Below are 14830 nucleotides of genomic sequence, written 5' to 3' on the forward strand. Positions count from 1 at the left end.
CAAGTACGGATTTTTCAGAAAAGGGCTTCCCAATATTTAATTAAAAATGACAATGACGTGATTTCCTGTTTTGAAAACATTCATTTTACGAACACAACACAAAAAATTGGACCTAATTATAAAAATTATAAAATCTTAGTTGCTAGAAGCAAAAAATTAGGCGTCCCAAAAAAAGGACATTGGTAGATAAAGGGTTAATGCTTTCAATATGTGATACTTACAGCAAGGTAATCTTCACAACCAAAACGTTCCACCAAATCGAAGTGTTGGAAGTCAATCTCAAGTAGATTACCACTGGAAGATTTCAGCAGCCAGTTACATTCAGAATTGTGGTAATACGGCATGGGGTAGTTTGGAGATGCGAAAGCACCAGATAGTGCAGTCAAGGTTGCCCCACATCCTGCAAAAAAGAAACGAAATCTCTGTAGTAGTCAGGTCTCATAAAGTCAAGGGATGTAATAAACCACACATAAGACATGTACTATACCCAGTGAGATTGGTAGAAGGATAGTGGGTATTAAAGGCAACTAGCACCCTGCAGCAACTGCCGGCATTGTTCAACCCCTGAGATGCCAAAAAAGGAAGAGGCTCCCTTTATAATCCTATCTTCAGTCGTATGGCATGGTTGATAAGATCATAATGGCAGCCGTGGTGTCATGAGTCTGTTGTTGGGTAACCCGGGAAAAGGGGCTCCTTCCCTGTCCCTAAAGATAGGGGGCGCCCTAGCTCGCCCTGTTCCCCAGGTTACTTCTGAAGGTGAAGATGCCAGGGCCATGTACCTTTCCTTATCTCCTGAATCCGCCTTCCATCTGTACCCTTCCCCCACCCAGGGAAGAGGGGAGTAGTTGTGCACCGTAATACACCAACCAGATGAACAAGGTAACACAAACAAGGGAAACGGAAAATACCAGGCATACAAATATACATAACAGAGGAATGCACTGGGAGGTGAAGGATGGGATTAAACCAAAGTAGGAGAAGAAAGGGAATTATCACACTCAGAAAACCAAGCAACATTCACAGATAAATCCACCAAACACCTATTCATATAACCACCAAATACTAGCCCCCCAGCCATGCAGCATAAGCTAGCTCTGACAATGTGTGTCAGTCAGGACCCAGATTATATAGGGGATAGGAGTGACTAACTGTGCTCAGCTGAGAGCCTTAGCTCCCAGGGCTCTCAACATGGCCAATCAACCCCTGTACTGCCACAAGAAATTTACACCGTTTAAAAATAAGGCGAAGTGCTTCTATTCAGCGTAGGAGTAGAAGCAATCAGATGCTGTGGTCTTCTGACTCCTCTCGGCCGCAGTGACCCTGTGACATGTGGGTTCTCATGAAACCATGCCTCGAATACAGCTAAAAACAATAGCAAGCCGCCATCTTCCTGGACCACAATATTCTCTCATAGATGACAACAATCCACCTAAGTAGCCTAATGAGTCAGTAGATAGTAATGACATCACAACTTTCCCGTAGCTTGCACTCGTAGCTCATTAGGAAAAACATTTTTTTGAAATATATTTTGCAATCTTACTGCAAAAATGTATGTAATTATATCTCAAAAGTATATGTAAGCATAATAAATTCAACTCGAAAAAAAAACATCTAACATGATTAATGGTATGTTATTTATTTTATAAAAAAAATAAACTTGCATTATTACATACATAAGGTATATAAACCTTGCATCATCAACACCTGTGAAATAAACTATATAACGTTACCTGTGGCAGCGCTTTCCCAATGAGCTTCAAATCCATTATATGTAGAAGCAGAATTACTTCTGAATTTTACCCATAGGTTATTACTATGGGAAATAATTAATGGTGGACTTTCATCACAAAAGCGTCCAAGTAATGGAGATGTTTCATAACCACCATCTCTGAAAAAAAATAAATAAATTGCAGTTTATATAGGAACCTCATTCAATTAAATGTTTCACCGTAAAAAAAAAAATTATTAGTGTAAGATCTCTACAGTCGATCATGCCTGTATTGGTCCAGGTGATTGAAGTATTAAAAAGGTTCCGCGTGGGCCGGCTTTCAAACCTCAAATTGATACTCTGTTCATAGTTGCGCGACCAACATGTTCTTTGAACAAAGATTGTTGAATTCTGAAACATGTTTTTTAGGTTCACAGTGGTTGTCTTGTAAAGGACAACTCTTGCCCATATGCCTTTGCTTGGGACCCCTCTATGTGCTACAATGGAGAGCCGCTATGTACGTACATCTCTGGCTCTGATGGAATCCAATCGTCATGTACTGTATGGATAGTCAATCATCCTACGTAATACTACAATTTCCAACTGGCCCAGGCAAAATGTGTAGTTTGCCAGGGAAGCCAAAATCAGCTGATCATCCCAGTTAATGCATCCCGAAAATGGCTGTCTTTGAAGACAAAGCCGCTAATTGTAGGGCTTAATAATGTGGTCACTTTCACTACTTGGACATTTTCACCATGTAATAAGACACTTCCTGTCTGGTGCCTGGTGACCAGGTGATCGACCCAGTGAACATATCCCCAAAGTTGCTTTTGATAAGACAGGGCCTAATAAAGTGGTCACTTTCGCTACTTGGACATTATGTTGTGGAGCATTTTGGAGTACGTGGCCTAAACAAAAGGACTGAGGACATGCCTGTAAAACGATTGGCCGATGACATGTTATTTTGCTTAATGATGACTTGCTCTTCGTACTGATGAATCGCAACTTGTCCATGGGGGCCAATTGCAGCGTTGGGCAACACAGCAGCTACAAGCGGGTGACACCCTGCCTATATGGAGAATGAGATAGGCATTGTGGTCTTTAGCTATCTTGGAATTCCCTGACCTTATGACGTTTGTGAAAATTTGATCTTACACTTATGACATCATTTGTGTCTCTACACCAGTAATGAATCTTTACTTGCCTGATTTCCACATAATCATTAGCACAACTTGGTGATGATTCCAGACTGAAGCTTGTGAAGTTCAGCTTAATCTGCATGCTGAATTCGACACTGATGGTGTATACACATTCCTTGTTAGTGGGGTAATTACTAGGATAGTTTGGAGACGAGAAGACACCAGTGGCTTCTGTGTACGTCGCATCGCAGGCTGTTTTAGTAAAGAAAAAAAAAATTGTTGCATTCAATTTTTTTATACATAATTTTTTTAACATAATATTATACGTTGTATAATAATACAGCAGGACTGCAAATGTATTATAACATGAGGGACTACATAGGACAGGACAAGATATTGGGGGAACCTTACCAAAACTACTGCAAGGATAGGTGATAACTTAATAGTCGATGGGGTGTCAACTGCTGAGATGCCCACCGATTCTGAAAATAGGGCTCTGAAATGCCCTGTTAAAATGTGGAGTAGAGCTCACTCATTGCTCTGTTCCAATGGATTGCCAGAGACAGTGGAGTGACCTCACTCATTCCTCTGTTCCAATGGACTGCCAGAGACAGTGGGGTAGACCTCACTCATTGCTCTGTTCCAATGGACTGCCGTTAACAGTGGGGTAGACCTCACTCATTCCTGTGTTCCAATGGACTGCCAGAGACAGTGGAGTAGACCTCACTCATTGCTCTGTTCCAATGGACTGCCGTTAACAGTGGGGTAGACCTCACTCATTCCTGTGTTCCAATGGACTGCCAGAGACAGTGGGGTAGACCTCACTCATTCCTCTGTTCCAATGGACTGCCAGAGACAGTGGGGTAGACCTCACTCATTGCTCTGTTCCAATGGACTGCCAGAGACAGTGGGGTAGACCTCACTCATTGCTCTGTTCCAATGGACTGCCGTTAACAGTGGGGTAGACCTCACTCATTCCTGTGTTCCAATGGACTGCCAGAGACAGTGGAGTAGACCTCACTCATTGCTCTGTTCCAATGGACTGCCGGAGACAGTGGAGTAGACCTCACTCATTCCTCTGTTCCAATGGACTGCCGTTGACAGTGGGGTAGACCTCACTCATTGCTCTGTATCAATGGATTGCCAGAGACAGTGGAGTAGACATCACTCATTCCTCTGTTCCAATGGACTGCCGTTGACAGTGGGGTAGACCTCACTCATTGCTCTGTATCAATGGATTGCCAGAGACAGTGGAGTAGACCTCACTCATTGCTCTGTATCAATGGATTGCCAGAGACAGTGGAGTAAACCTCACTCATTGCTCTGTATCAATGGATTGCCAGAGACAGTGGAGTAGACCTCACTCATTGCTCTGTATCAATGGATTGCCGGAGACAGTGGAGTAGAGCTCACTCATTGTTCAGTTCCAATGGATTGCCAGAGACAGTGGAGTAGAGCTCACTCATTGTTCTGTTCCAATGGATTGCCGGAGCCAGTGTAGTGGAGCTCACTCATTGCTCTGTATCAATGGATTGCCGGAGACAGTGGAGTAGAGCTCACTCATTGCTCTGTTCCAATGGACTGCCAGAGACAGTAGAGTAGACCTGACTCATTCCTCTGTTCCAATGGACTGCCAGAGACAGTGGAATAGAGCTCACCCATTGGTTGGTACCAATGGACTGCTGGAGATAGTGGAGTAAAGCTCACTCATTGCTCTGTTCCAATGGACTGACGGAGACAGTGGAGTAGACCTCACTCATTGTTCATTCCAATGACCTGCTGGAGACAGTAGAGTAGAGCTCACTCATTCCTCCGCTCCAGTGGAGCATTTCAGAATAACTTTCTCAAGTTGGGACAACCAGTTTAATAAAGGGTGAAATCAAGGAAGCCCCCCAAAGTAGAACCTGCACCTATTATCCAAAACTAGCAAGAATATCTTTTGCTGAAGCACATTACAAGTACATAATATTGATTTCATTAGGTGCCGCCTTTCGCACATGATGGCGCCTACGTTGGGGATACTCTCTAGCAAAAAATGGACAATCCCTTGAAAAGCTAAGTATTTTATAGACTGCTGGGAAAGCATTATGCAAAAAAAAAGAAACATTATATATCTGTACCGCTGGGATCTTTTAAGTGTGTCTTCTCCAGCAGCTTTATTTCAGCTACAGGTTCCCTGAGAATCCGAGCAGGTACGGACTGGGGCTGAAATTCAGTCCTGGCATTTGAAATCACACAGGCCCATGTTATCCCCATCCCAATGAACCAGAAGGGATATATTACTAATATTACCCTGGATGGAGGAAAAGAAGACTTTCTACAAGGCCAATATTTCTAATGATACCCATGGGCTACTGGGGTAAGTGACGAAGTCAGCATTTAAGTATGGATGTCTTGAGAACACCGATTCTGTTAACAACGTAGCAGACAAGGCAGACCATGACCAGACAGGCCTTTATGGCACTTGCCAAAGTTGCCAGATGGTCAGTCTGGCCCTGGAGTCCGAGATATCATTTTGGAGCTTAAATAAGAAAACATTACAGTTAGTGATGAGCGAGTGTACTCGTTGCTCGGGTTTTCCCCAGCACGCTCGGGTGACCTCCGAGTATTTATGACTGCTTGGAGATTTAATTTTCATCACAGCAGCTGAATGATTTACAGCTATTAGCCAGCTTGATTACATGTGGGGATTCCCTAGCAACCAGGCAACCCCCACATGTGCTCAGGCTGGCTGATAGCTGTAAATCATTCAGCTGCCACGATGAAAACTAAATCTCGGAGCAATAAAAAATACTCAGGTCCCCCGAGTGTGCTCTAGAAAACCCGAGCAACGAGTATACTTGCTCATCACTACTTACAGTAAATAGTCACGTTAGTGAAACTTAGGTTCTGGATACCTTTGCAGACTTTTGTTTGTACTTAAATGCATGTATTTTGGGTTAAAAATATGCTTTTGCATTTGGGTTTAATTAAAAATGTTTCACCGTTTGGCTTTTACAGGCATACAGCTGGCTGAAGAATGAGTTAGCAAGAGGTAAAAATAGATTAAATGTGTTCACCAGAAGGTAAACATGTAATAATTATGGCCCCGATTTATCAAGTCTGGCGTTTTGTGTAGTGAAGTTTTCGTTTCTGGTGTAATCATGATGCGCCAACTTGTTAAAGAAAAATTCTTAATGACTTTGGGGTATCTGTTATCTTATGTGTGCCGCTGAAAGCAATGTACTCAAGAGCATATATCTGTGGTAATTTAATTGTTTTTTGGCCAAGCATGGCCATGCCCTGTCCTGGGCAAGCTCTTGTCTTCTTGACAAAAAATAGATGTAGCTGGCCAGGAGTGGCATAAACACGCCAAAAGTTTTCAAATTTTTGCGAAACTACGAGTATTGCAAAAATGTTGTTATTTTTCTAATAGTTTTACACCAGAAAATTGTCGTAAACTCATTGCTGAATAGGGGTCTTTATGTTCTGGCAAGTTTGTGATTCATGTTATACACATTTCTACTACCACCTTGCTGTATTATATCGGGCCAGCCTTATTGGTACCATAATCTGTGTCCAGAATATAAGTCTAATAATCTGTGTCCAGAATATAAGTCTAGGCAAGTATTATACAAGGTCACGCTACATTAATTGCACATCCAGAAACTATTTAATTGAGTAATGTCTGGAAGGTTACAAGATACATAATCATGTCATTTTCAGCATGTCAGGCTTATTAATGACCTTTATGTCCCGCAGGGATTTTTTATGCTTAAGCTGCTGAAAGACCGAAATGTGCGTGGGTCTAATATACCATCATCCTGCCTGATTTTACAGCTAAACTTTCGATATTTAGGCCGTATTCACACATAGTGTAACTACTGCATTTTTTCCAATGCATCTTTTTAGGCAGAAAATCTGCGGTATTTAACTGTCCGCGCAAAGTTGAACAGTGTGTATTTTGGGGTGTGATTTTTTCTTCTATTGGCTTGTATAGGAAGACAAAAAAAATAAGACTCATGTAAAAATACATGTAAAACTAAAAACAAAGTTGAGATTTTAAGTACAGAATAAAAACTTTTTTCTACCTAGCAAATGCATAAAAAATGCTTCTTCCAAATATTATCTGCATGTGAATGTGCACCCTACTACTCATCTGTCCCCACACCCTCCATGCACACGATAACTGCACTTGATACTTGACTATTGCACTTAAACACACGGGCTGATGACCGGATCATGCAGCTTCATATGAAAATCCCTATTTATTATAATTGCCAGACCTGAAATAACGAGCACTTTTCACCTATTGTGTCCCCACATTTCCTTGTAGATTGTAAGCTTGCGAGCAGGGACCTCACTCCTAATGTCACTGTTTAAATTGTCTTAACTTGTACTGAATTTATTGTCTGTACATGTCCCCGCTTAATTGTAAAGTGCTGCGGAATATGTTGGCGCTATATAAATAAAAATTATTACTATTATTATTATTCTTCAAATCTACATCATCAAATGAAGGGAAAATCCTGTGGAAAAAAAGTAGCAAAAACACAATAATCAGAAAAGATTACCTAAGGTCGGGTAATGCAATGCACGTGGGGAAAGAGACATTGCGAATCAGAAGAACTATACTACATTTCTAATTGGAGGTATTTCCTAATATTATTATTATTATTATTACACCTACTACATATTGGGATAGGATCTTGGAGATGGGAATATCCCCTTTATCTCTGCATGGGCAGGAATATAAAAAAAGCAATTCTACTATTTTTTTACATTTTAAGTTTGCACTAATCACCTGCTGCACAAATAAAGGGTGATCTTTATTCTGTGGGTCACCTCTTATGACTATACAAAGTTTATGTGCCGTATATACTCAAGTATAAGCCGAGTTTTTCAGTTTTTTTTGTGCTGAAAACGCCCTCCTCGGTTTATTCTCAAGTGAGGGTCCAGAGCATGGAAGGGGAGCGGCAGTGGCGGAGCAGCGGGTCACACAAGGCAGGAGCCAACTGCTGCGGATAACCCCTGTGCCCGCTGCTAAAAAGAAACTAATACTCACTGCACTGGCAGTGAATATTCATTTGTCTGTAATAGCGCGCACAGTGTCAGCCGCAGCAGCCAGGTTCCTGCAGCTACTCCTGTGGGAATGGAGAGGTGAATATTCATTTCTCTTAAAGGGAACCTGTCACCCCCAAAGTGGAAGATGAGCTAAGCCCACCAGCATCAGGGGCTTATTATTCCAGAATGCTGTAGATAAGCCCCCAATGTATCCTGAAAGATGAGAAAAAGAGGTTAGATTATACTCACCCACGGGCGGTCCCGCTGCGGTCAGGTCCGATGGGTTTCGCGGTCCGGTCCGGGGCCTCCCATCTTATTACGATGACCTCCTCTTCGTGTCTTCACGCTGCGGCTCTGGCGCAGGCGTACATTGTCTGTCCTGTTGAGGGCAGAGCAAAGTACTGCAGTGCGCAGGCGCCGAGAAAGGTCAGAGAGGCCAAGCGCCTGCGCACTGCAGTACTTTGATCTGCCCTCAACAGGGAAGATAAAGAATGCTGGAGCCGCAGCGTGAAGACAAGAAGAGGACGTCATCATCCTATAAAGATGGGAGGCCCTGGACCGGACCGCGACGCCCATCGGATCGGACCGCCCGCCCAGGTGAGTATAATCTAACATCTTTTTCTCATCTTTCAGGATACATCGGGGGCTTATCTACAGCATTCCAGAATGCTGTAGATAAGCCCCTGATGCCATTGGGCTTAGCTCACCTTCGATTTTGGGGGTGACAGGTTCCCTTTAAGTAGCAGGCACCCGTGACCGCCCAGTGGCTGACACTGTGCACGTTACTTGATTATTATTATTATAGCAATGAATACTCACTGCCCTCCATGCACATAGTCCCGGCGTGGGGAGCGGTGAGTAGTCCGGCAGCTGTGCTCTGCTTGTGAGCAGCACATGACGTTCCTGCCATGCACTGCTTACAAGCATAAAGCAGCTGCTGGCATCAGAACAAGACACTGTGAGGGAGCACAGGAAGATAAGTACAATGGTTTATTTTTTTAATGTTTTTTGATGAGGCCATGCATACAAGGGTAGGGATGAGGAGCCATGCATACAATGATGTGGATGAGGAGCCATGCATACAATTATAAGGATGAGGAGCCATGCATGCAAGGATAGGGATGAGGAGGGCCGCATACAATGATGTGGATAAGGAGCCATGCATACAAGGATAGTGATGAGGAGCCATGCATACAAAGATGGGGATGAGGAGCCATGTAGACAAGGATGGGGATGAGGAGCCATGTAGACAATGAGGGAGACAAGGAGACAAGCAGACAAGGATGGGGATGAGGAGTCATGCATACAAGGATATGGATAAGGAGCCATGCATACAAGGATGGGGATGAGGAGCCATGCATACAAGGATAGAGATCAGGAGCCATGCATACAAGGATAGTGATGAGGAGCCATGCATGCAAGGATAGGGATGAGGCGACATGCATGCAAGGATAAGGATGAGGAGCGCCGCATAAGGAGCCATGCATAAAAGGATAGGGATGAGGAGCCATGCATACAATGATGTGGATAAGGAGCCATGCATACAAGGATGGGGATGAGGAGCCATGCATACAAGGATGGGGATGAGGAGCCATGTATGCAAGGATGGGGATGAGGAGCCATGCTTACAATGATGTGGATAAGGAGCCATGCATACAAGGATGGGGATGAGGAGCCATGCATACAAGGATGGAGATGAGGAGTCATGCATACAAGGATGGGGATGAGGAGCCATGCATAAAAGGATGGAGATGAGGAGCTATGCATACAAGGATGGGGATGAGGAGCCATGCAGACAAGGATAGAGATCAGGAGCCATGCAGACCAGGATAGGGATGAGTGGACAATGCATACCCGGCTTATACTTGAGTCAATAAGTTTTTTGTGGCAAAATTAGGTGCCTCGGCTTATTCTCGGGTCGGCTTATACTCGAGTATATATGGTAATTTTATTTATGACATTTGTACAATAAATGAATGGAAAAGAAATAATTTGTCTTGGTGTCGCCACATTCTGAGAACCATTTGTTTTACAACTTTCCATCAAAAAAGCCGTAGAAAGACTCTTCTTTTTTTATTGAGCAAGCTCTGAATTCTGCTACTTGTACCGTTTTGGGCGTTTCTGAACGTGGCAATACCCCATATGTGTGTATTTTTCATTATTGTTTTATTTTAAAAGGGGCTAAAGGGGTTGATCTAAACTTTTATATTTTTTTCAATTTTTTACATATTTTTAAAAACTTTTTTCTTTACTTGCTTCAATAGTCCCTGTAGGAGACGAAAAGCTGATTTCCTGATCGCCTGTGAAGCCCTGCTATTTGTAGCAGAAATGATCATCTGCTTTGGGCGCCAGGCATGGGATGGCGCTCATAGCAGATCTGCAATGGCAACCACGGGGGTCTTTTGCAGACCTCCGGTTGTCATGCCAACCCATCGGAGCTCCGCCATCATGTGACAGGGGCGCCGATGGGCAAGGTTTGTGACGCGCTTCCCTGTCAGAGATTGACAGCGGCATTTAACATAATAACAGCCGCGTTTGTTAGGGGCCCATGACAGCTGATCATTCAGCTGTCATGGGCCTGAAATGATGTGGGCTCAGAGGCGGAGCCTGCTTCAAATGCCGGGGCATGACCTATGACATACAGGTCCTTCTCAAAAAATTAGCATATAGTGTTAAATTTCATTATTTACCATAATGTAATGATTACAATTAAACTTTCATATATTATAGATTCATTATCCACCAACTGAAATTTGTCAGGTCTTTTATTGTTTTAATACTGATGATTTTGGCATACAACTCCTGATAACCCAAAAAACCTGTCTCAATAAATTAGCATATTTCACCCATCCAATCAAATAAAAGTGTTTTTTAATAACAAACAAAAAAACCATCAAATAATAATGTTCAGTTATGCACTCAATACTTGGTCGGGAATCCTTTGGCAGAAATGACTGCTTCAATGCGGCGTGGCATGGAGGCAATCAGCCTGTGACACTGCTGAGATGTTATGGAGGCCCAGGATGCTTCAATAGCGGCCTTAAGCTCATCCAGAGTGTTGGGTCTTGCGTCTCTCAACTTTCTCTTCACAATATCCCACAGATTCTCTATGGGGTTCAGGTCAGGAGAGTTGGCAGGCCAATTGAGCACAGTAATACCATGGTCAGTAAACCATTTACCAGTGGTTTTGGCACTGTGAGCAGGTGCCAGGTCGTGCTGAAAAATGAAATCTTCATCTCCATAAAGCATTTCAGCCGATGGAAGCATGAAGTGCTCCAAAATCTCCTGATAGCTAGCTGCATTGACCCTGCCCTTGATGAAACACAGTGGACCAACACCAGCAGCTGACATGGCACCCCACACCATCACTGACTGTGGGTACTTGACACTGGACTTCAGGCATTTTGGCATTTCCTTCTCCCCAGTCTTCCTCCAGACTCTGGCACCTTGATTTCCGAATGACATGCAAAATTTGCTTTCATCAGAAAAAAGTACTTGGGACCACTTAGCAACAGTCCAGTGCTGCTTCTCTGTAGCCCAGGTCAGGCGCCTCTGCCGCTGTTTATGGTTCAAAAGTGGCTTTACCTGGGGAATGCGGCACCTGTAGCCCATTTCCTGCACACGCCTGTGCACGGTGGCTCTTTCCTCAGGTTCCCCAAGGTCTGGAATCGGTCCTTCTCCACAATCTTCCTCAGGGTCCGGTCTCCTCTTCTCGTTGTACAGCGTTTTCTGCCACATTGTTTCCTTCCAACAGACTTACCATTGAGGTGCCTTGATACAGCACTCTGGGAACAGCCTATTTGTTGAGAAATTTCTTTCTGGGTCTTACCCTCTTGCTTGAGGGTGTCAATGATGGCCTTCTTGACATCTGTCAGGTCGCTAGTCTTACCCATGATGGGGGTTTTGAGTAATGAACCAGGCAGGGAGTTTATAAAAGCCTCAGGTATCTTTTGCATGTGTTTAGAGTTAATTAGTTGATTCAGAAGATTAGGGTAATAGGTCATTTAGAGAACCTTTTCTTGATATGCTAATTTATTGAGACAGGTTTTTTGGGTTATCAGGAATTGTATGCCAAAATCATCAGTATTAAAACAATAAAAGACCTGACAAATTTCAGTTGGTGGATAATGAATCTATAATATATGAAAGTTTAATTGTAATCATTACATTATGGTAAATAATGAAATTTAACACTATATGCTAATTTTTTGAGAAGGACCTGTATATATACGTCATAGGTCATGAAAGGGTTACACAACAAATTTAAAAAAAAACACAAAACACTATACAGGTTTGGTATTGCAATGATATTATTAAGGGCTCATGCACATGGCCGAAAAATCATTTTAGCCCAATTGAGCAAATGCTTTTTAAGCCTTGGATCTTTGCAAAGACCCGAGAACATGTGTGGGAAACGGGACGGCTGCCGATCCACCTCCTCCTGATTCCATCACTCCTGTTAACCCTCTACGCTGGGATCTCAAACGACCATCCTGCAAGTAACATCTGCTCCATACAGCTAATATGATGCCTCGTTCACACAGGGCATTGCCTTGTGCGCCGGAATGTGTCGTGTTGCCTAGCAACAAACATATAGAAATCCCGTTGAGTGTTTGGTCTCATTTTCCGACTGCAGAACTTTTTCCAGGGTCTTAGGCTACGTTCACATTAGCGTTGCGCGCCGCTGCGTCGGCGACGCAACGCACGACGCACGCAAAAACGCGTGCAAACGCACGCAAAAACGCTGCGTTTTGCGACGCGTGCGTCGTTTTTTGACGAAAATCGGACGCAAGAAAAATGCAACTTGTTGCATTTTCTTGCGTCCGACGCTAGCGTCAAAAACGACGCACATGTCGGAAAACGCAACGCGAAAAACGCATGCGTCCCCCATGTTAAACATAGGGGCGCATGACGCGTGCGTCGCCGCTGCGTTTCCCGACGCTGCGTCGGGAAACGCTAATGTGAACGTAGCCTTAGTGAAATGCAAAACAAATAGCTTTTATATTCAAGACCTGGCAGGATCTCAATAATAAGTAATAGAATCCATATTATATCCTTCATAACTACACGACCGCAGGGAACGGGAACACTCGTATTCCTGGAAGCCGGTGGCCAGGGCTGGCACATACTCAGAGCAGAGGCTTGCCACTAATCCAGCACAGAGGCCCATTACAGGGATAGTAATGTAGATGCCAAACGCCGCACAACAGTATCCACCTGGCATTTCATCGGCATGTTTACGGCCTTCCAATCATACCACAACGTTTCTAACAAAATATTTTGTTTTTCTTTATTCTAAGCTTTGTATGACCAAAAAGGCAATTTACCCTCAAAAGTACAAATGTAATGACTAATATGACAATTTTAAGTCTATGTTCACATGTTGCAGCTTTTTGCTGCGTTTTTGTCTCTTGTGCATGTTGGTAACGTTTAGTGGCCCCAAAAACATGATTTAACTTCCTTACAGGGTTAATAATATTAGCAAGTACCGCCAATTAGAAATGTAGTACAGTTCTCCTGATTTGCTATGTGTCTTTCCTCATGTGCAAGCATTGCAGGACCTTTGGTATCCTTGGTTACGACCATTAGCATCTAGCTAACCATGGATACCTAAGGTCCTGCAATGCCTGCACATGAGGAAAGAGACATAGCGAATCAGAAAAACTATACTACATTTCTAATTGGAAGTACTTGGTAATATTAATATTATTACACCTACTACAAGATAGGATCTTGGAGATGGGAATACCCCTTTAAGTTTTTGCCCCAAAAACGCAGCAAAAACGGATACCTGCATTTTTGCACTTGCCCATTGTTTCGTATGGAGGAAAAAACGCTGCAAATACGCAGAAAAAAAAATGCTGAAAAAAGTGATCAGAGAAAAAATCAGTCAGAGATTTAAAAAAAAAAAAACAAACAAAAAAAAAACGTATGATCATGAGATTTCTGAAATCTCATAAACTTTGCTGGTACTGTAAAACGCAGCTTAAAATTTGCATTAAAAATAATGCTGCAAAACCGTAATGTGTGAACATAGCTTTACACTCTCAAAATTACAGGAAAAAAAACTTTAGGCCTCAATTATCAAAATGGTCTTTGTTCCTCATAGCAACCAATCAGCGCTCAGCTTTCATATTTTAAACAGCACTGGTAAAATTAAAGCTGTGATGTGATAGGTTGCTATGGTGGTCACAATGACAATTTACCGTATATATTTGTATATTTCTGGCTTCCATAGGTTTTCTGCAGGCCTGGATCCAGGTTGATGGGGGTCCCTGTGCAAGCAGTTTCATGGGGACCCCCTACTCAGTAACAGTTTCATATAATGCACAGAAAACTGAACATAGGAGAAGGAGGAGGGGAATGACTGATCATAGAAGACGTCTTTATACCAAGGAAAAGGAGTGGAATTCCTGGGACATTTTAGAATTATTTCTGCATTTTTGCAGTTCTGGACACGCTATACTTGCTTGTTATAGATCACGAAAATCCAGAGGACAGTACGTACGAGTAGGCATTAATACAGCTATAATATATGCAAGGGTTAAAAGTCCCAGGTGCAATTGCATTCATTTGGGCTGAGTCATAATTTTTTTGGACATTTTTTGGCACCAAATACTTTATAAAATGGCGCATTAATGAAATTCATTAGTGTTTCAGTACTTTTTGTGCAAAATTCATTAATTTTTCAGGAAACCCTCGCCCACGACGATGAACATAACAAAACAGATAAACAAATATAAAATCAACTTGACTTAAAAATAAAAAAATGTGCCCATTAAAAGAATAAGGCGCAAATGAAAAATAAGTGAAAAACAGCAAAAACTAGACAAAAAAAGGCACAAATGCAATAATGAATCCCGGTTATATAATTACTAGACCCCCAAAACTTTTTTTTTACCATAATTGTGGCATTAGCTCTTGTCACATTCTTCTTTAC

General features: G+C 42.6%; 1 protein-coding gene across 1 annotated transcript in view; it reads right to left on the minus strand.

Moving 5' to 3' along the window:
- Positions 1-14830, minus strand: part of CUBN (cubilin) — a 256038-nt gene that overhangs the window by 151430 nt on the left and 89778 nt on the right. The window contains exons 23-25 of the mRNA XM_069729494.1: positions 2913-3099; positions 1731-1888; positions 222-400 (exon numbers count right to left, since the gene is read on the minus strand). Coding sequence (XP_069585595.1) covers positions 222-400; positions 1731-1888; positions 2913-3099 — 524 coding nt within the window. The remainder of the gene's footprint in view (positions 1-221; positions 401-1730; positions 1889-2912; positions 3100-14830) is intronic.

This window comes from Ranitomeya imitator, chromosome 6 (assembly GCF_032444005.1).
Source record: "Ranitomeya imitator isolate aRanImi1 chromosome 6, aRanImi1.pri, whole genome shotgun sequence".
In the NCBI taxonomy this organism is placed as follows: Eukaryota; Metazoa; Chordata; class Amphibia; order Anura; family Dendrobatidae; genus Ranitomeya; species Ranitomeya imitator.